General features: G+C 47.9%; 10 protein-coding genes across 10 annotated transcripts; 4 read left to right on the plus strand and 6 right to left on the minus strand.

The window, feature by feature from the left end:
• The first annotated feature begins 28 nt into the window (after nucleotides 1-28).
• SPPG_04220 (uncharacterized protein) lies at nucleotides 29-1426 on the plus strand. Its single transcript, XM_016752463.1, has 4 exons — nucleotides 29-457; nucleotides 523-593; nucleotides 661-1102; nucleotides 1172-1426. The coding sequence occupies exons 1-4, from the start codon at nucleotides 47-49 to the stop codon at nucleotides 1322-1324; spliced, it is 1077 nt and encodes a 358-aa protein (XP_016609168.1). The 5' UTR covers nucleotides 29-46; the 3' UTR covers nucleotides 1325-1426.
• On the minus strand, nucleotides 1314-1973 carry SPPG_04221 (uncharacterized protein). Its single transcript, XM_016752464.1, has one exon. It carries the CDS (start codon nucleotides 1914-1916, stop codon nucleotides 1464-1466), a length of 453 nt encoding a protein of 150 aa, XP_016609169.1. The 5' UTR covers nucleotides 1917-1973; the 3' UTR covers nucleotides 1314-1463.
• Nucleotides 1974-2090: 117 nt separating this feature from the next.
• On the plus strand, nucleotides 2091-3559 carry SPPG_04222 (uncharacterized protein). The gene is made up of 4 exons (XM_016752465.1): nucleotides 2091-2850; nucleotides 2912-3014; nucleotides 3072-3299; nucleotides 3364-3559. Exons 1-4 carry the CDS (start codon nucleotides 2119-2121, stop codon nucleotides 3441-3443), a joined length of 1143 nt encoding a protein of 380 aa, XP_016609170.1. The 5' UTR covers nucleotides 2091-2118; the 3' UTR covers nucleotides 3444-3559.
• On the minus strand, nucleotides 3423-4633 carry SPPG_04223 (uncharacterized protein). The gene is made up of 2 exons (XM_016752466.1): nucleotides 4288-4633; nucleotides 3423-4211 (listed from the first exon to the last, which is right to left on the minus strand). The coding sequence occupies exons 1-2, from the start codon at nucleotides 4555-4557 to the stop codon at nucleotides 3546-3548; spliced, it is 936 nt and encodes a 311-aa protein (XP_016609171.1). The 5' UTR covers nucleotides 4558-4633; the 3' UTR covers nucleotides 3423-3545.
• Nucleotides 4634-4708: 75 nt separating this feature from the next.
• On the minus strand, nucleotides 4709-7254 carry SPPG_04224 (3-isopropylmalate dehydratase). Its single transcript, XM_016752467.1, has 3 exons — nucleotides 7157-7254; nucleotides 6874-7095; nucleotides 4709-6812 (listed from the first exon to the last, which is right to left on the minus strand). Exons 1-3 carry the CDS (start codon nucleotides 7166-7168, stop codon nucleotides 4779-4781), a joined length of 2268 nt encoding a protein of 755 aa, XP_016609172.1. The 5' UTR covers nucleotides 7169-7254; the 3' UTR covers nucleotides 4709-4778.
• A 342-nt stretch (nucleotides 7255-7596) lies between these two features.
• On the minus strand, nucleotides 7597-8967 carry SPPG_04225 (uncharacterized protein; the record flags this gene model as incomplete). The annotated part of the gene is made up of 8 exons (XM_016752468.1): nucleotides 7597-7615; nucleotides 7655-7684; nucleotides 7745-7840; nucleotides 8113-8184; nucleotides 8242-8383; nucleotides 8447-8470; nucleotides 8539-8704; nucleotides 8773-8967. The coding sequence occupies 8 exons, from the start codon at nucleotides 8965-8967 to the stop codon at nucleotides 7597-7599; spliced, it is 744 nt and encodes a 247-aa protein (XP_016609173.1).
• Nucleotides 8968-10533: 1566 nt separating this feature from the next.
• On the plus strand, nucleotides 10534-12848 carry SPPG_04226 (CAMK/CAMKL protein kinase). Its single transcript, XM_016752469.1, has 3 exons — nucleotides 10534-10683; nucleotides 10747-11730; nucleotides 11802-12848. The coding sequence occupies exons 2-3, from the start codon at nucleotides 10779-10781 to the stop codon at nucleotides 12680-12682; spliced, it is 1833 nt and encodes a 610-aa protein (XP_016609174.1). The 5' UTR covers nucleotides 10534-10683; nucleotides 10747-10778; the 3' UTR covers nucleotides 12683-12848.
• On the minus strand, nucleotides 12734-15935 carry SPPG_04227 (uncharacterized protein). The gene is made up of 10 exons (XM_016752470.1): nucleotides 14877-15935; nucleotides 14714-14804; nucleotides 14453-14647; nucleotides 14189-14386; nucleotides 13928-14107; nucleotides 13785-13871; nucleotides 13604-13712; nucleotides 13357-13532; nucleotides 13139-13299; nucleotides 12734-13064 (listed from the first exon to the last, which is right to left on the minus strand). Exons 1-10 carry the CDS (start codon nucleotides 15854-15856, stop codon nucleotides 13052-13054), a joined length of 2190 nt encoding a protein of 729 aa, XP_016609175.1. The 5' UTR covers nucleotides 15857-15935; the 3' UTR covers nucleotides 12734-13051.
• SPPG_04228 (uncharacterized protein) lies at nucleotides 15782-17103 on the plus strand. Its single transcript, XM_016752471.1, has 3 exons — nucleotides 15782-16117; nucleotides 16207-16462; nucleotides 16546-17103. The coding sequence occupies exons 1-3, from the start codon at nucleotides 16040-16042 to the stop codon at nucleotides 17001-17003; spliced, it is 792 nt and encodes a 263-aa protein (XP_016609176.1). The 5' UTR covers nucleotides 15782-16039; the 3' UTR covers nucleotides 17004-17103.
• SPPG_04229 (uncharacterized protein) lies at nucleotides 17080-18263 on the minus strand. The gene is made up of 3 exons (XM_016752472.1): nucleotides 18050-18263; nucleotides 17890-17987; nucleotides 17080-17813 (listed from the first exon to the last, which is right to left on the minus strand). Exons 1-3 carry the CDS (start codon nucleotides 18098-18100, stop codon nucleotides 17561-17563), a joined length of 402 nt encoding a protein of 133 aa, XP_016609177.1. The 5' UTR covers nucleotides 18101-18263; the 3' UTR covers nucleotides 17080-17560.
• Nucleotides 18264-18265: the final 2 nt, after the last annotated feature.

An 18265-nucleotide genomic window follows, 5' to 3' on the forward strand; every position in this document is an offset into this window, starting at 1 on the left:
TGTCCGAAATTTTAGTTTTCCAACAAACGTTCAACCATTTGAACAAATGTCAAAGGACGCACCACCACCAACAGAGCCGCAACATGACCCAACAGCACTCTTGACGCAAGCCAACAAGGCTCTCGATGACTGCCACCCTGACCTTGCTCGGAAGTTTCTCCTCCGTGCCTTGGAACTCCAACCCAACAATGTGGACATACTCGAGAGTCTCGGGGTGGCAGAAATGGAGGACATGACAGCAGCAGGCGAAGAAGGGGAAGAGGACCGTGTGGGGGAATGCGCAAGGCGTGCCAGAGAATACTTCTTGCGCGCTGCTGAGCTCAGTCCTGGTCAAGGGTATGCAAAATATCTCTATTTGGGGCAGTTGAGTGAAGGGAAGGAATCGTTAGAGTTTTACGAGAATGGAGTGGAGGCTTTGGAAAAGGCACTTGCTGAAGTAGCTGGAAACAAAGAGGAGGTGAGGTGAAAAGGTCGGTGACGATCTTACGAGCTGGGCTTGACAATGGTTATGATCTTAAACAGGAAGCGATTATACGAAGGAGGCTTTCAGAAGCACTATGTTCGATGGCAGAGATCTACATGACAGATTGCTGGTAAGGCCCATTTTTCCATTCGTAGCACTCTGTATGAATGCGTTCGCATTCCTAACGAGTCTCCCAGCGACGAACCAGAAGCCGAAGCATCCTGCGAAACATTCTCCTCCAAAGCCATCTCCTATGATCCCACCAATCCCGAAGCCCATCAAACCCTCGCTTCCGTTCGAATGTCCCAATGCCGTCCCGACGATGCCCGCAAAGCAATAGAAACTAGTATGGATATATGGATCAACAGTGCCGCCCCTGGTGACAAAGACTGGCCTGTCTATCCCGCTCGGATCGCCTTGGTCAAGGTATTATTGGAATTGTCGCTACATGAGCGTGCCTTGACAGTACTACAGACGATTCAAAACGAAAATGACGAGGATCCTGAAGGGTGGTATTTGTATGGTTGGTGTTACTATCGAATGGGGGGTGGTGGAGAAGAGGATGAAAAGGTCGTTGATCTTGCTGAGAAGGCAGAGTGCTGGGACAGTGCGAGGGAATGCTTTGAAACTGTTCTTCAGGTGAGATTGTATTGCAACCGGTTCCTAGATCTATGATTATGCTAATCGTTACGATTGTTGGACAATCAGCTCCATGAACGATATGGCGGCGCGGAAGAAGAGATGGTGGAGCATACTTCACAGTTGTTGGAGCAAATATTACAATTTTTGGCAGTACATGGCGTGGACAATGCAAATTCAATGCAAGTTGAAGACGAAGGCGACGAAGCAATGGAACTGTAACTTAGGGCTGTTATGCCAATTCATTCTCACGGGCACACACAGCATATGCGCTTATTAGATGCATTTAATATATGGACATTTCACATGCCGTGTTCAGATCTATGTAAAATTGTGTACAAATTGCAATGCCCGTCCATACTCATGCCCGCTTTGTGCCTGCCTTTGCACTTTGGGGTTGTTCCGCCAACACCTGCGTCCCTGTTTCTGTCCTCTCGGGTTCACCGGGTTTGTCGCTTCCCTTCACCCGCTCCTCCTCCTCTTCATCATCATCTTCATCGTCTATCTCTTCCCCATAAATCTCTGGGTGCTCCCTAAAGCATTTCTGCATTTCCCTGAAAGCCTCGATACAATCTACACCTTTTGGCTCCTCCTTTGAATATACAAAACAGGAAAAGGCAGCTTTGAAGGCTTCGCCGCATGGTGGTTTTGTCATGTTTTCTAGACAAGGGCAGTCCCAATTTATCTCGCCAGTTTCTGGGTCATACGCTTCTTCTTGGGCATCGGCAGGGTTCGTCGTGGGGTTAGGTTCCTGCGATGGTGCGGGAGAGGAATCTGAGGGAGGAGGGGTGGATGATCGTTGTGTGCTAGACATGTTGTTGTTGATGTGATGGCGAAATCCTTGTTGGAGATCTTTATTTTATTTCTTTTTGAACTATTTGTAATGACCTTTCAATACTCTCCGATGTCCCCATCGCCATGGCAACACGCGCAGCTTCTGATGAGTCATACAAGTCTTACGTTAGCTACCCAGACTTATCGTTTACCTCGCTTGCAAACCACGATCTCGACACCCAATGAACGGTGTCCACGCCTCCACATTTGCTACGGCTTACCTGGACTCACTCGACATTCCCGATGCAACGCCTCTCAGCAACTGGTCATGTTCCTTATCCCCCACCGACGACTCGACGCGTCACGCCGTCGACACAAGTCATGATCTCCATATTAGCAAAGACGATGTACGCGCCCAACTTGTCACTATGGGATACGAGCCCGATGCACTGCCGGATAAAATGTTGGACGAATTCATAGAGGAGCTGAAGAGGGCTTATCGGACAGAGTTGGGTGAGTTTTTGGAAGAGGACGACGAGGACGACGAGGATAAGGACAGTCTCAGTACGGAACCGGACGAAACAAGTCGTTTGGAGAGACCTTACTATCCGTACGTGCGACCGGTGGATGACAAGAAAGGATATTGGAATGAGAAGGCTTCATTACAGAAAGTTTCAAGATCACCCTCTCCCCAAAAAACGCCTGAACGCAAAGTGCGTGAAGCGCAGACCACCACACCCCAACGCCAAATACAACGCCACGATAAACCTTCTGACGAATCCACTGAATACGACACCACACAAACGACTTGTAGCCCAGCAACACACCAAATGAACGTGATAGAGCGACTGGCGGCTTTGGATCTGTCTAATGTCAGACGAACCGTTTCGCATCAGCGGCAAAAGGAGAAAAGTGATACACGGCATGCGCCAGGAGAGGAAGAGGCTGTGGATGACGACTTAGAAGATGAAATTGTACGTGCTTGCATCAGTAAAAGTATTTTAATGAAATGCCAATCGTGTGTCCAATGAGCAGAGTGACGATCTCTATGATTCCGAGGAATATGCGTTACGAGATTCAACGAATTTCTCGTCTTTTGAAAGTGAATACTACGAGCGACCGCGTTACCGCACCGGATGTAAGCCCTAGCAGTCCTACTGATTAAAAAAAGTGTAGGCACTCATTCTTGTAACAGTTATTCGCGCTCAACCCCAACAGCGACCTCGCAAACACGATCCAGTCTCCCGCTTTCACCAACATCAAGCCGAATGGCAACGGGATGTGTTTCTAAGACGATTAGGGAATCCTGGAGCTCAGAGGCCTGTGGCTGTTGTCGGTAGTACTAAAGTGTCTAGACCCATGAGTGGGGGATTGGCATCCCAACGACCTCGACATAATCTGGCGGCGTTGCGACCTACATATGGTAAGGCGGAGCGTTTCAGTTCCGATTTTTCACTGATTGTCTAAAGTTACGTATCTTCTCTTAGTTGTACCTACCACAAAAAAGAGAAGTGATGTAGTATGGGATGTGAGGAATCGACTGGCGCTTAAAAGTCAGACTCTATAGTGTGAGCGCCGGAGCGATCTCATGTATATATGATAATGTACGGGTTGGATGATATTGCTACATGCATTATATAGAGAGGTACTTGATTTTTGAGGCACACTATTACTGCTCCAAGAGCCCACTCTGTGCCAAAGAGTCCACAAACTCAACGTTCCCAAGTTTTTTCAAGTCTTGCAATCCTTCTTCAGGATCGTGATCTTCCTCCGTCTCACTTCCCACTTCAGATGCTGTGGCATCCTTCCAGTCCAGCGAATTGAACGTCGGTGTCCGTATCAATCCAAGTCCACCACTAGTTGATGACGTCCTTCTGCTTGATTTCCCAGATCCCGGTGATCCATTCCCGTGATTACCTCCAATGACTCCAGGAGCACTCGCCACCCTTCCGTTCATGCCAGGTGCCACCCCATTACCCTTTCTCTGCACTCTCCTCTGAACCCGAATAATCCTACCTACAAACGGCGCCAGCCTTTTTATAACATCATCACAACTATCCACATGCACATGCGGCTCAATATGACGCACAATGTGAGCTTTTCCCTCTTCTGTCGAACAAAAGACCACACGCCGGGCATCGAGGCCTGCTGTGTATAATCCAGAGGAATGGAGTAACGTCCTCACTTGAGCTTCTTCTTGATCGGACGTGACGACCATGATGAGATGGACTTGATTGGAAGGGTTGGAGACGAGGGAATGGAGGAATGGAAGTGCGGATTCGCGGAAAGCGTGGTTCGGGGTTGTTGGATCTGGTGATGGGTTCCAGACAACAATCTGTTGGAGCGATCGTTCACCCTGGTGAGCAAATGGAAAAACGGGAGACACCCACACACAGACACACAATACACACGTTTTTCATAGAAATGGTCATGACTCGTCTCCCTTTCAAGATTCTCTTGGCGACATCGACCACCGTCGTTGATCCTCGTCGAGACGCTGAACGTGAAGACGCTCTGGAATCGCCAGAGGTGACTCCGTTCGGAGGTTGCGAGTCGGTGTCTGCCTGCTTTGCTCTTCGGGACGACCAAAAGTAGTATGCACTGCCCAACAGTGTTGCAAAGGCAACGAGAGCTCCTGCTCGTGCCCAGAGTGTGGAACGGCGTGATGTGCGTACAGACATGATGAAAAAAAGAAAGGTCAATGGCTCAACGACATGCGCAATCTTCCCCCCTCCAAAAATCAAATACAAGATGAAATCATCGTGTGATCCTTTTTGCACGAGCTGGTTGTGGATATAACATCAGGGTAGTCACATGACAGATGCACATCCCTTTGTGAATAAAAACAAATGCAATTCTTGGTATTTTTACATGACGGATTTCTTTTTTACATATTGAAAATCTACCAATCCATCTTTGGCTTTTGCTCGACAAACGGTTTGACAACCTTTCCACGGTACCCCACACCATCCAACCACGGCCACTCTCGGCTTCTCTTGCCTTCAAATACCTTGATGAGAGCATCCTTTTGCATCGTGAGGCCAATGTCATCCAACCCATTTATCAAGCAGTGCTTTGGGAATTCTTCAACCTTGAAGGGAATCTCTTCACCATTTTCACGTCGAATGACTTGGGCAGGTAGATCAATTTCCAAGTGTTTCCCTTCTTGTGCATCAGCCATCAGAATAGACACAGTGGCTGCAGGAAGAGGAATAGGCAGCATGCCATTCTTGAAGCAATTGTTAAAAAAGATGTCGGCAAACGATGGGGCAATAATACACCGGATTCCAAAGTCTTGCAGAGCCCAAGGAGCGTGCTCACGACTAGACCCACAACCAAAGTTCTCTCCAGCAACCAGAATGGACGCTTGTGTGTAGGGTGGCGTGTTGAGGACAAAAGTCGGGAGGGGAGTGTTGGTGGCAGTGTCATATCGGAGTTCGTAAAACAAGGATTTTCCGAGACCGGTACGTTTGATCGTCTTTAGGAACTGCTTAGGAATGATCATGTCCGTATCAACGTTAGACATGGGCAGAGGCGCTGCGATGCCCTTCAACACGGTAAACTTGGGCATTCCGCCCGCGGACCCCGTAATAGGTGCAGTAACTGTCGTCGTGTCACTTGTCTCTACCAATTCTTGCGTGGCTGGCGTCAAAATATCCGTGCCCAAAAATTCCTTAGAGTCGCGAACCGTCACAGTAATGTTTAGCTGGCTAGCGGGGGCGGATCCGTTCAACAACTCCCTCACATCCGCCAGGTGTCCTGTAACCGCGGCTGCAGCGGCCATGGCCGGACTTACAAGGTGGGTACGGCCCTTAGGTCCCTGCCGTCCCTCAAAGTTCCGATTTGAGGTTGATGCACAGCGCTCCAAAGGCTTGAGCTGATCGGGGTTCATTCCTAGACACATGGAGCAACCGGCCTCGCGCCAATCAAAACCGGCTTCGATAAAGACCTTATCCAAGCCTTCCGCTTCAGCCTGTTGCTTGACAAGCCCGGAACCAGGAACGACCATAGCGTGGACATTCGGGGCGACCTTGCGTCCGTAAGCGATACGCGCAGCGGACCGCAGATCCTCAATTCGTGAGTTTGTGCAAGAGCCAATGAAAACCTTGTCAACGGGGATGTCGGTCATCTTCGTGTTGGGTTCCAGGCCCATGTAAGCCAACGCCCTCTCCATAGCCGCCCGTTTTCCAGCGTCTTCAACCTTTGAGGGGTCCGGCACATTTCCAGTAATGGCCACCACATCTTGCGGACTCGTCCCCCAAGTCACAGTGGGAATAATTTCTTGTCCGTTGATCTCGACCTCAATATCGTATTTTGCTCCAGGATCCGATCGTAGAGATCGCCAGTATGCGACTGCAGCGTCCCATTCTTCACCGGCTTTTGGAGCAAGAGGACGTCCTTTTAGGTATTCAAACGTGATTTCGTCTGGGGCAATCATTCCAGCTCGTGCACCAGCCTCAATGGCCATATTACAGATGGACATGCGCGCTTCCATGGACATGGATTCCAGTGCCGACCCGCAAAACTCAATAACATGTCCTGTACCACCAGCCGTACCAATGACACCAATAATGTGCAAAATAACATCTTTTGAGTTGACTCCTTCAGGCACTTCACCATTGACCCGAATTCGCATGTTCTTTGACTTTTTTTGAAGAATAGTTTGTGTAGCAAGAACGTGTTCCACCTCGGATGTACCAATACCAAAGGCAAGAGCACCGAAAGCTCCATGGGTCGAAGTGTGCGAATCGCCACAGACGAGGGTAGTTCCTGGCAGAGTGAATCCCTGCTCAGGACCGATAACATGAACAATACCCTGGCGTTTGTCACTCAAGCCAAAGTATGTAACACCAAATTCGGCGACATTTTCTTCCAAAGTTTGACACTGAGTGCGGGATTCAATCTCATCAACAAATGTGGCAATGGATTTGAAATTCTACAGAGACGCAAGTTTAACAACCACTCATCAGACTACCAAGTTATGCACAAAAGCATACCTTACGATTCCCAGTCGTAGGAATATTGTGATCGACGGTCGCCAGAGTCAAGTCACCTCTTCGCACCTTCCTTCCAGCATTCCTCAAACCCTCAAAGGCCTGAGGAGAAGTGACCTCGTGCACAAGGTGACGGTCAATATATATCAAACAAGTTCCATCCGGCATTTGTTCGACAACATGATCGTCCCATATTTTGTCGTAGAGCGTACGTGGAGTAGGTGCCTAGTTTATGAGCATTAACCATAAGCAACAGGAGAGGATGAAGAGTGCATGCTTCACGTACCGAAATAGTCATAATGGGCAAGATTGTGGTAAAGAGTCTAGGCGGAGGGTATTGGTCGGCCTATACAGAGGCAGCAGATGAAAAGTGCAGATCACAAGGTCTCGCCGTCTTTTATGGAACATTTCGGCAATTTGAAATCTGGACACGTGATCGATCAAGATCTTATCAGTGATTCATATGTGGCGCAGCGTATGGTGAGTCGTCAGCGGAGTTTTGTCTTTCGCAGGATTCATCTGAAATCGTTTGCTTCTTATGGCTTTGTTGTCGCCTGGAGCATGTGCGCAAAATAAATAGTCACCAGGAAAACGACATTAAGAGATAAAGCAACAGGCTGGGTTTCGAAATTGCAATGCGCAATACAAAATCTTTTGTGAAACGGATTGGAAACAGCGCATAAACCAAAAGATTGTACTATTATCTTGACTAAAAGAGTATCTTCCTCACCCCCGAGTTTTCCAGCTACCAAGCAATATATACAGTTAAGCAGAAAAAACATACCCCACCGAAAACAGTCCTAATGGGTCACTTCTAAAGATAACAGTGAGTTGTAGTATACTCCCTCACATTGGGATTCACCGTATAGCTCACCTTTGAATGGTCACCTCCGCACTCTGGACAATACCATTTGCCCTTGGGAGGGGCCGATAGTCCAACGCAAGCGTAATGGAACCATTCGATAGGGCACTAGAGCAAGAGAGCAAGGGATATTGTTGGGTGAAGAGAAGAAACGTGTTTAAGGAGCAGTGAAACACTTACGTCGTCATTATCGCACTAATTACCATAGTGAAAGGAGGAAGCGTTATGCTACATCAAATAGACAGGTATCAAGCTCCAGAATACTCTTACCGCTAAAAAAGATGAAAACATGGTTAAACCCGCGTTGACAGTCTCCAGAGCAAAGCAATGCAACCTTACCAATCATGTCTCCAAATGATACTTGGTTACATATGCAATACGTAGGCTCATTTGGATCAATCGGCATATCAAGCACATTTGTCTTGTCCTTTGTTTGCTTTATTTCGCTGCTGCTACAGTTGAAATTTCATCTCTCGTCAAAATAAAGGACATTTGCATGATGAACGCACCCTTTCCTCTCCTTTTTTGCATGATGTTGGGTAACTCTTCGGGTCGAGCTCGTAGCGGTCTTTATGGTTTGAGTCCTCTTGGGAGTTTCCAATGCATCCCTCGCCTTCTCACGTTCATCAATTGTTTTGTTCTTTTTATACTCTAAATGCAGTTGAAAAATGATGAGAGAAGACGGCCGACAAATATAAGTCTTCTTTAGCTTACTCTTTGGAGTTTCCATAGAAGATGCTGCAAAGTAAATGGGGTTTGTCAATACGGCTTACACCCAGACGCAAAACCAGGGACCAAGGCTTCACCTTCTGCCCTTTTCTCGCCTCGGCCAGCCAAAGCGCTCTTGTCAAGTCTTCCTTTCATTGATTCTGATCCATACGTGTTTGAACTTCTTATAAGACCAGGTCCTGTCATTTGCTCCTCCTCAAACTTGTTTAAATCATCGTCCAGTCTTCTAATATGTCGATCCACCTTCGTCCGGAAACAACGTAAGCGCAGGGTTCCATGTTGCGCAAAAACCTGAAGCAATCACTGCCCACCATGTCATACGTCTGAACCGCCAGAGCAACCTTATCTTCCCCATGCTTCAACGTGTCCTTGAACGACTTTGCTATATTTTGCAGCAGCGCAACTCGCTCCTCTGGCGTCAATGTTCGCAAGTCTTCCATAAACTTTGAAGTCTGTTCCTCAATATTCGATACAGCATCTTGAGCCCTTGCATCCAGTTCCCGCATCTGGATTCATTCAACAATAAGTTGAGTAATCAATCCGGGCTCGCAGCACAGCGAACGCCATACTGACCAAAGTAAAGTTCCGTGCGAGTTCCCCTGGCAGTGATTCTATAGCTAGAGTCGTCGCGAGATTTAGATGCTTTGCACTAGATCTAGAGCATGACAGATTCAATATTGGTCCATGTACATACTGTCCAGATAATCCTAGATCACAAGAAATCGGGACAGCACCAAGTCAATGAACGCTGCACGCACAGATTTAGCACAAAAGAGCTGCATTATGAGGGAACGGACCTCTAGATGCAACAAAGCCATTATGAATGGTGAAGTGGTGTGAAATCTGTTGTCACTGCGACGAAATCCAATTGCATTCGCACACGAACGAATTGGAAAAGCGTTTCGCGCCTCATCTGGGTCGTCTTCGCCAATTCAATTCAGTCTCATGGAATGGCATAGTCACTCAAATGTAGTGTTTGTGGCAACGTCATCATCAAGTGGCACAGTTTGGACTGCGAACGTAGAGGACCGACCAAATATCCTCCAGTCATCAATAAAGTCTTGTAGCAATTAACGTAGATTCATTTATTAAAATGGCCATAATTTGAGAACGATTATGGCATTAGCCTCCTGTAAAAGTAGCTGTGCAAACCACTACACTGCGCAGAAACCAATGCCCATAACGGTGTCCTACGTACGTACGATAAGATAGGATACTTTTCTTATTCAAAAGTCAGTTGGCATTGTGCTCGGTGCAAGAGCACCAAAGCCCCGATGCGACTAGTCAACAGAAGGTGCATCTCGAACATCTCTTTCGCCTTGAGCACACCTCGAACATCTCTTTCGCCTTGAGCAATGTGTGCAAACACACTAGGATTTGGCCACTTTTTGCGGGTTCTTGGGGCATCCAACCTATTCTTGTCCATGTGCAATCAACATCCATCCAAGCCCCGCGCGTCCCGTGTAGATTCGGACATTCTTTCACGAGTCAGATCCTTACAGTCACTTTATACGCGCATCTCATGTATAAACGATCATCATTACTCACTGACCACTTGACACAAACTGCGAGTAGACTGCGAAAACGACTAACTCCCAACCTATGGGCAAACCTACTTTCCAAAGCCAAATGCTGCGACGTACCCATCAACCTACTTGCAATCTCCATTGCCAAGATCTCTTCACGTCCAAACAAGCGCATCCAAATGCCTACGAAACTAAGCCTCATCATGCAAACTCCACTATTTTTGGTAACACGTCATTGCCCGATTTGGGCAAATCAAATCAAATCAGATCGCCTTCACGTGCGTGTTACCTTTGCGCTTCTTGCACGCGAGCAAGCCCCTTTTTCGTGGAGGTGAAAGGCAAAGTCACTATGACGTGTAAGGGAAACAACTTTCCCCACAGATAAGGTCACGTGAACCTTATCTATCAAGGTTACCGCCATCTCGGATGATGTGGATCCATTCCCGAGTATTCGGATGCAACTATTTGTCATTATGGCCACTCCCTCATCAGATTTTCCCAAAGGTGCGGGGCCTTTCTGTTTTTTTCTCTTCCAGACGCAAAAAGAAAGAAAACCTCCTCGGGGCTGTCTTTCCCACGCTGGCCTTTTCTCCCACGCTCGCCATTTTCCCATCGCTCATTCATCATCGTCGTCGTCGTCGAATTCCATCTCTGCCATTTGCACCAGCCCTTGCCAACGACAACCGCAACCCCACTGTAAGTTGAGAGATTGCGAGAAGGTGATCTGCAAAGACAAAAGACTCACCGGACCATTTGCAGAACGTATAAGACAAAACTTGAGTTACTGGCTCATGCTCCTGAATTCTCATCACAAGAGCCCCAGCATCACAAAACACATTGATTGTTATCTGGCAAACGACAACATCTCGCCGCCCCACTCTCCCGTACCAACAGTTTATTCGACGCGTGACATTGAGCTTTTAAACTACACATCGCTTGATTTTATTCGTCCGGAGGTTCCTAGGGACCCACCGGTTTGCAAATCTGCCAAGCTGCGTCAAAAGTACTTGTTGGCGCAACAGTCACCGGCTGCGCCGGCGGCTTCTGAAGGGGAGGGATTCAAGTTTGGCGGGGCAGGTTCCTCGTCAAGTGCTCAAGGTGGCATCTATGCGCATAAAAACCCATCCACATCCAGCCTTTCCGCGGGCCTCGCCGCTGCTGCGGCTGCACATCGCTCAGATTCGCCAAGACCACAACAGCAACCACAGCAATCACAGCAATCACAGCAGAGGATTGGGGTAGGAGCGGTTGGGATGGGCACGCCCGTGATGGACATGCGGGGTTTGGCCAGAGGGCAAACGCCTCCACCTCGCGCCAACAATGGATCTCCCTGCTCCGCAAACCGAACAACTCGACCACCACCCGTAGACACTTTTTGCCCAACCACGGGCGAGAATAGGCCTGCATCTCCATCCATTCCCGTTAACATTCCTTCAACTGGCAACTTTTCTCATGGCGATTATGCGCGTTTCCCGGCAAGCCCGCCAAGCGAAAGCTCGTCAACGGCGTCATCACCTGGCGCTGTCGGACCGGAGGGCTCACGCACATGGACACATGGACGACAGAAGGACAAGGTTGGCATGCACAGACCCCGACACAGTCTCTCCGTTAGTATTGTTCGCAGGCGAACAAGCTCAGGGGCAAGTTCCCCCGTGACAAGCGGGTCGTACTCATCGCTAACGCAGTCCCCAGCAGTGTCTTTTCTGGCTTCGCTGGCCGACATGTCTGCCCCAAAAGGCCCAGGTAAGCATTAATTGGGATCTTTCTTGTTTTCAAACACACGCTTATCATATTTTTGTTCTTTACTATTGCAGTGCATGGGATGTACTCGGAAGGTGATCAGGTCGGCGACTTCCTTCTGGGAAGAGAGATTGGATCTGGTGCATTCGCTCGCGTTTTTGAGGCCGACGTAATTGACGGACCCCACAAACAGTTGGGAAAAGTTGCCGTAAAAGTAGTGAAAAAAGACCAACCTCGAATGGAAGATGGTCAAGATGTGCAGCAACACATTGACCATGAGACAACTATTTGGGCGCGTCTCCGCCACCCTCACGTCCTGGAAATGCTGGAATTGATGGATGCCGACGACGCAGTATTTGTTGTGTGTGAACTTGCAACCGATGGCAACTTGCTTGACCTGATCGTGAAAGAAGGTCGTCTATCGGAAGCCCATGCCCGCAACCTGTTCAGGCAGATTGCTGATGCAATTCGATACTTGCACGAGGAGATACAGGTGGTGCATCGCGACATCAAGTGCGAAAATATCTTGCTGGACTCTCAAGGAAACGCAAAACTTGCCGATTTTGGATTGTCTGTCGAATTAGCGCCGCCGTCGCCGGAGGCGTCTCACAATGGGGCATCTCCAAATGACCCTGTCTTTTGTCATGGTTCGCTGCACTATTGTGCCCCAGAAGAGCTACGACAAACCACGCACAGCAACCCTGCCTCGGATTTGTGGTCTTTAGGATGTGTCTTGTATGCGATGCTCACAGGAGCTTTACCCTTCAACGATGGGTTTCCTCCTCGATTGCAGGCCATGATCATCAATGGTCGATACGATGCAGAAAAATTGGACCGAGCGGGAGTCTCAAAGGAAGCCAAGGACCTGATTGCGGGCATGTTGAAGACAAAGATTGAGGAGCGATTCACGATGCGCGAGATTTGGAACCATCCTTGGATCCTGTGCCAAGATTGAAAGTGGCCTGGCTGGCTACACCTGTACAGTTTTGGAACGTTACAATTTTGATTAGCATTTTTATTCCAGTTTTGTTTATTGTATTATAGTCCTTTTTTTATGTTGCATGAAGTGCGTATTTACTGCATGGTTGTGCAATACTATATCACATTATCATTATTCCTTGTGCGTTTATTCTGCTGTCGTTTATGTCGTCTTTTGAGCATTTTCAGTGCGTCATGCGGATGATTCTCCCAAAGTAGGAATGGTTTTAACACTTTTACGTTGTACACTTATCGTCTAGGAGGATGAATATTCAACTCGTGCAGTTTTTACAAACCCCACAACTCTCTACGCTCCATATCTTTTGAATGGGGATGCGACGTGCCCTTATGCTATGGCCCTAAATCAATGCAAAGACACATTAACCACAAGCCCTCGACAAGCCCAAAATCCCAAACACACGAGAAACCGCACCATTTGACCACCGCTTCAGGACAGCCCTCATACCGCTTCACACCCATCTCAATTTGCGCCGCTCCAACAACTAATCTCACCATCCGGTACTCTTTGGGACACCGCGCTCCAATACCTTCCACTCGCTTGACAAATTCCAACGCCAAGAGATGCTCAAAAGCCTGCTCCCAAAAAGGTCAATACGTGACTGATCCATCTCCTTTCTCAATAGACCATACCTTGAGCGCAACAGGTTTCACAAAATACAAGCTATTCCCTCCCCGTCCCAGCGCACTAACACGTTGCACAAATTCCCGATACTCGTCATACACCATCTCGAAATTAAATGTGTCCACTTGACGAGATTCTTGGTGTCGCATCGCGATGAGGAGACAGAGTTCGAGAACTGACAGTCCTACAGTGATGGCGTTGTTAGTTTATCTTTTAGTGATGTGAAAAAACAAGAGGTTTCTTGTCGTCGCAAACCTTTAATCACTTCCGTCTTGTGATCAAGACGTTGGGAGGCGGCTGCTGAAAGGATATCTTCTGGTTGTAGAAAAGGGGAGGTGGACGAAAGGCGGTAGATGGGGGCGTACTGCAACAGCGAAACATGTATCTGTGAGATTGACGGGTTTTCGTGGAGATCCGGAAGAAGCCAAAAACGTACAAATAATCTCATTGCGCTTCTCACGTCCTTGCTCAGCTCGAACGTATCTCTGAGGATATTCACCATATCGGGGTGCTTTAGAATATCCTGCAAACGGCTCATCAGTCTCAATATAGGAGACATAATACATGAGTTATATATACCTGTACACGCCTGTTGAACAGCGCAACAAACTCTTTATTGCCAACTCCATCATCAGGAGCAATGGATAAAGCCGTCTGCACAATCGCCGTAAAGTCTGTCAAGGCGTCGGGAGGGTAAAAGAAGATGTGTCGATGCGAGAATCGTGATTTCACTCGCTTCTCCAGGAGGTCCATGAAATCCTATCATAAGAGTAGCAAAAGGAAAGAACAATAGTTGTTCAGGATAAATCAGGCCAAGTGACAATAACACAACATACTCACTATCCGACATGTAACACCAACAACTGCAACAGGATTTTGACTACTCTGCGCAATATCAAACAGGTTATACAGTAATGCTTGTCTGGGGTGTTGAGCAAATAGGTCGATATCCTCTAATATGAACACCACTGGTGTACTCTGCATCGATCCGGCACGGAGTGTCGAGAGTACAAAGGAGAGGCACTCGGCAAAGGAGCCCTATTAAACCAACCGTGATGAATTAGAAACACGCTACTTAGCAGAAAAGGAAACAAACGCGCTTACAGTATGCCCCTCCATGTCCTGTTCCATATGCAATTGCCGAACAATCTCTCGAAGAGCTAATCGATCGTCCGTCTGCACGAGGCCGTTCAAGCGGATCTCAAAGAACGCTTTCGTTGCCAGTGTACGGGATGGAGTGGGTGTACCAGACGATGCACCGTGCTTGTCCTGGAGTTCTTTCAGTACTTTATTGACTACCTACTTGTAATATCCAGAATTGAGTGTGCGGTCCATCATGTCATTTCAGGGAATACAAAAACTTACCACTGTTTTTCCCGTGCCGCGATTTCCAACTAAAAGAACTGAATTGCTCTCGCTCTCCCGGACTGTACGCTCCAACAAGCCATAAAGTTTGCTAACGTCCCAGATATAAAGTTAACATGTCAAGCTTTTGATGGTGGGTTCAGTAAGCAAACCAAGTACTCACTTGTATTGTTCTTGAAGCCCAATCAGATGGGTCGGTCCATGCCGCTCATTTATCCGTCCCAGTATACGTTTTTGTGCATTATTTATTTCTTCCGGAGATACAGCAATGGTCGGTAAAGGGACGGAAAGAGGATCTGGCACCTGCGACCGCTGCTCGATGCAATGTGTGTCCTTTGAAGGAGTGGTCCGCTTTGCCATTCGTCCCTTTCGTTTATTTGGAGGGGTCACAGAGTCTACGACGATGACCTCCTCCTGTGTTTCAATTTGGCTGCCTGACGTATCGTCCACCACCGTTGGATGCTTTGGAGGTCTTCCTCTTTTTCGTCGCGGGGTGTCCACCACGATTTCTAGTGTTCCACCCTTTGCTGCTCGTTTGGACGGTGTTGCGATCCGATCCTCGCTATCTACAGGCTCCCACGGTTTCTTTTCCTTTAACGAACCAGTCTTCATTCTTGTAACATATCTGCTAGGAGTGACGGTTGAATTGAGCTCTGGTGTTCGTATCTTGTTGGCACGGTCTGATAATGGGGTATCATCATCGGTCTCCTCCAGGATATCGGTGCATTGGGCAGTTTTCGACTTTTTGCTCGGAGTTTTGGGTACAGTCCCAACGGGTGATTTGGATATCCTCTGTGAAGCAGGTGTATTATCATCGGTTTTGTCCTGGACGTTTTCCTTCTCGTCTTTGTCTGTCTTTGGTCGCTTAGTCCGCGTGGGTGTGTCTTGCACATTGTTTTCTGTTGACTGTAGGCTGGATCGGGGTTTTCGCTTCCCGCTAGTAGAACCGCCTCGTGCGTCTCTTTCTGACGGACTCTTTAGCGGTGTGATGGCTTTTCGCTTGCGGGATGATTGGCTGTCAGCTTCAGCGGGAAAGGCAAAAGGGTCGGTGCTGGATTCACGGCCAAAGAATTTCTGCACGGCAGCTCGATTTTTGGTCGTAGACTTTGGGATTCTGGTGCTGTACGGTGAGCCGTCAACCATCTTTTTTTATTATTGCTGGATACAGCACAATAGCTGTCAGAGTAGATCCGTACTGCCAGAAACCAGAGGACGCTGAGCGAATCGCCCGAAGTGTCCGGCCCATCGGACTCGCTCACACTGAAATGTGGTGTGTCATCCCAAACCAAAGAGCTTCTCCTTCATTGCACGCAATCCGCAACAACAATGCTTCGCTTCCGCCCACGTATTGGCATTTTGCCTTCGAGAGTCTTTGTTAGGGCCTCGCTTACTCGACCTTTTGCAGTGAGTGTTTTCGCAACATTATTTATGCTTTCAACCAATGTGGTATTCATTGGACTTGTGCGCGGGCATCAAACGCAATTTTATCAAAGACTCAAGCGCCTACTCCTGCATCCGGTGACAAAGCCACCGTTGAGCCAGCCGTTACACCCGACCGCACTGCATTTCCTGCCACCAGTGCATTTGAGAATGAGCTTTCCCGTGGCCCTCAAGCGGCCTTCATGAACGACCCAGAGTACGAAGACTTGACAAGGTCGCACAAGGGTTTGTCCTTTGAGCCTTTCCCGCCTGAGATTTCCGAAATTCTGCTAGCACCTATAAAAGAGGCGGATATCGAAATTACACCAGGTGGGTGGCCATTTGAGGCAGTGAAATCCGACCGTTTGATATCAATCGTTCTGATACCGGTTCTCGATACAACAACTTTACAGATGGTCTTTTATACCTTCCTGAAATCAAATATCGCCGTATTCTTAACCGCGCATTTGGCCCCGGAGGTTGGGGACTCATTCCCCGCGGCCCGCATACAGTGACCAACAAGACAATCTCGAGAGAGTACGCCTTGTTTTGCCTCGGCCGATTTGTTGCACAAGCACGCGGGGAACAAGACTACTTTAGCGATGACAAACTACCGACCTGTGCGGAGGGAGCAAAGTCCAATGCTCTCATGCGTTGCTGCAAAGATTTAGGGATCGCTTCGGAATTGTGGGACCCTATCTTTATCGAACAATTCAAGGCAAGCCATTGTGTGCAACTTCCCACTGTGAGCGGATACAGCAACACTCGCAAGCTTTTGTGGAGGAGGAAGGACCGGAAGTTTGGCCCAGGCGTCAGGGAGGACACTGGCAGCTCTAGTAATTCCGGAGGAAATGCTTATAGAAAAAATTGAAAGATCTTTAGTGAAGATCTATAAAAAATTTGTATTGCTGCTTTAGCTGGTTGCTTGCGATATCATTGTGTGCATAGTTAACATAGTCGGATATAAGTGATTTGATCTTTGTAGCGTTGAGACATGACAGGATGGCGACTGAAGGGCGCTCACAGTGACAGGCTTTAAAGCGTTACGGACCCATCATGCTTCCTCTGGTAAAGTCCAAAAACAAGGGCGCTACGAAGAGATATTTGCTCCAAATTTGAGGAATTATAATTGTAATATAAGGAAATAGGATACAATGCACTGTCCACTCACTGCCAGTTTCGGGCACTTCCTTCGAAGCAATCCTACATTGAACGACGACAACAACAACAACGCAACGACAAGAACCAATTCCCTCGACAGGCCGTCCGTCGCCGGTACGTACACATGCCCCCCACAACCTTCAATCTCCACACAATTTCCAACCCTCTAACCCAGAAATATCATCGATAACTTTGGCAGCGAGGAATAAATTCCAGACACGTTAAAAAAAGTCAATCCATTTTCGCGCCCCAGTAGTCGCCATATATCTAAGCGCTAGCATAAAACTTTTTCAAGTAGTCTTCCGCTTCGCGATATTCTTCCTTGGTTTGCGCCAGCAGTGCGCCAATTCGCTTTAGGGCCTCGTCCTCAGAGATACTCCCTGAACCGTGCTCATCTTTGAGGTTTCCATAGTGTTGTATTTTCTCGCAAGATGCCTTTACTTTGGTGAGACCCAGAGCTGCCGAGCTACCTTTGAGAAAGTGCCCAAGACGAGATAGAGAGGGTAGGTCTTTTGCTCCCCTGAATCAGAAACAATGGAGTCAGATTACTAATGATCGGGATGAGGGTCAGGATGAGAAAAGTTGACGAAACCCACAATGAATTATCCATGCTGGCAAAGGTGGTTTCAGCTTGCTCGAAATAGTTGAGAACAATGTCTCTACTGAAGCTCCTTTCCTCATCATCTTCGTCCATCTATCAAGTCACCTTTTAAAAAACGGACGATCCACAAGCGGTACCCCTTCCCACCCTCATACCTCCAACAGCTGGTCGAAGATGCTGTGGTCTACAATATCGTCGGATGCCATGATGTATGCTTTTGAAGGATACCCAATCCGTAGATTTTACTTTGACAGTTTTTTGAAATGAAAGGCTTGGACTCCCAAGAGGCCGTTTTCAGTCTAAATAAAAGGGCGCGTCGCTAACGGCATTTTAACATTCTCGCCATGTGATGTCATGCTCTTTCGGACGTA

Source organism: Spizellomyces punctatus, assembly GCF_000182565.1.
Source record: "Spizellomyces punctatus DAOM BR117 chromosome Unknown supercont1.6, whole genome shotgun sequence".
Lineage (NCBI taxonomy): Eukaryota > Fungi > Chytridiomycota > Chytridiomycetes > Spizellomycetales > Spizellomycetaceae > Spizellomyces > Spizellomyces punctatus.

Coding starts and splice junctions, on each gene's coding strand:
- SPPG_04220 (XM_016752463.1), top strand. CDS start 47: ATGTCAAAGGACGCACCACCACCAACAGAGCCGCAACATGACCCAACA. Junction 594..660: donor ATCTACATGACAGATTGCTG/GTAAGGCCCATT, acceptor CGAGTCTCCCAG/CGACGAACCAGAAGCCGAAG. Junction 1,103..1,171: donor GCTTTGAAACTGTTCTTCAG/GTGAGATTGTAT, acceptor TTGGACAATCAG/CTCCATGAACGATATGGCGG.
- SPPG_04221 (XM_016752464.1), bottom strand. CDS start 1,916: ATGTCTAGCACACAACGATCATCCACCCCTCCTCCCTCAGATTCCTCT.
- SPPG_04222 (XM_016752465.1), top strand. CDS start 2,119: ATGAACGGTGTCCACGCCTCCACATTTGCTACGGCTTACCTGGACTCA. Junction 3,015..3,071: donor ACCGCGTTACCGCACCGGAT/GTAAGCCCTAGC, acceptor TTCTTGTAACAG/TTATTCGCGCTCAACCCCAA. Junction 3,300..3,363: donor GGCGTTGCGACCTACATATG/GTAAGGCGGAGC, acceptor ATCTTCTCTTAG/TTGTACCTACCACAAAAAAG.
- SPPG_04223 (XM_016752466.1), bottom strand. CDS start 4,557: ATGTCTGTACGCACATCACGCCGTTCCACACTCTGGGCACGAGCAGGA. Junction 4,212..4,287: donor TGACCATTTCTATGAAAAAC/GTGTGTATTGTG, acceptor TCGCTCCAACAG/ATTGTTGTCTGGAACCCATC.
- SPPG_04224 (XM_016752467.1), bottom strand. Junction 6,813..6,873: donor CTACGACTGGGAATCGTAAG/GTATGCTTTTGT, acceptor GCGTCTCTGTAG/AATTTCAAATCCATTGCCAC.
- SPPG_04226 (XM_016752469.1), top strand. CDS start 10,779: ATGCTCCTGAATTCTCATCACAAGAGCCCCAGCATCACAAAACACATT. Junction 11,731..11,801: donor GTCTGCCCCAAAAGGCCCAG/GTAAGCATTAAT, acceptor TTACTATTGCAG/TGCATGGGATGTACTCGGAA.
- SPPG_04227 (XM_016752470.1), bottom strand. CDS start 15,856: ATGGTTGACGGCTCACCGTACAGCACCAGAATCCCAAAGTCTACGACC. Junction 14,648..14,713: donor GCGGCACGGGAAAAACAGTG/GTAAGTTTTTGT, acceptor TATTACAAGTAG/GTAGTCAATAAAGTACTGAA. Junction 13,300..13,356: donor TGAAACCTGTTGCGCTCAAG/GTATGGTCTATT, acceptor TTTTGGGAGCAG/GCTTTTGAGCATCTCTTGGC.
- SPPG_04228 (XM_016752471.1), top strand. CDS start 16,040: ATGCTTCGCTTCCGCCCACGTATTGGCATTTTGCCTTCGAGAGTCTTT. Junction 16,118..16,206: donor CGCTTACTCGACCTTTTGCA/GTGAGTGTTTTC, acceptor ATTTTATCAAAG/ACTCAAGCGCCTACTCCTGC. Junction 16,463..16,545: donor GGATATCGAAATTACACCAG/GTGGGTGGCCAT, acceptor ACAACTTTACAG/ATGGTCTTTTATACCTTCCT.
- SPPG_04229 (XM_016752472.1), bottom strand. CDS start 18,100: ATGGCATCCGACGATATTGTAGACCACAGCATCTTCGACCAGCTGTTG. Junction 17,988..18,049: donor TCTTCGACCAGCTGTTGGAG/GTATGAGGGTGG, acceptor GTGACTTGATAG/ATGGACGAAGATGATGAGGA. Junction 17,814..17,889: donor GCCAGCATGGATAATTCATT/GTGGGTTTCGTC, acceptor TTTCTGATTCAG/GGGAGCAAAAGACCTACCCT.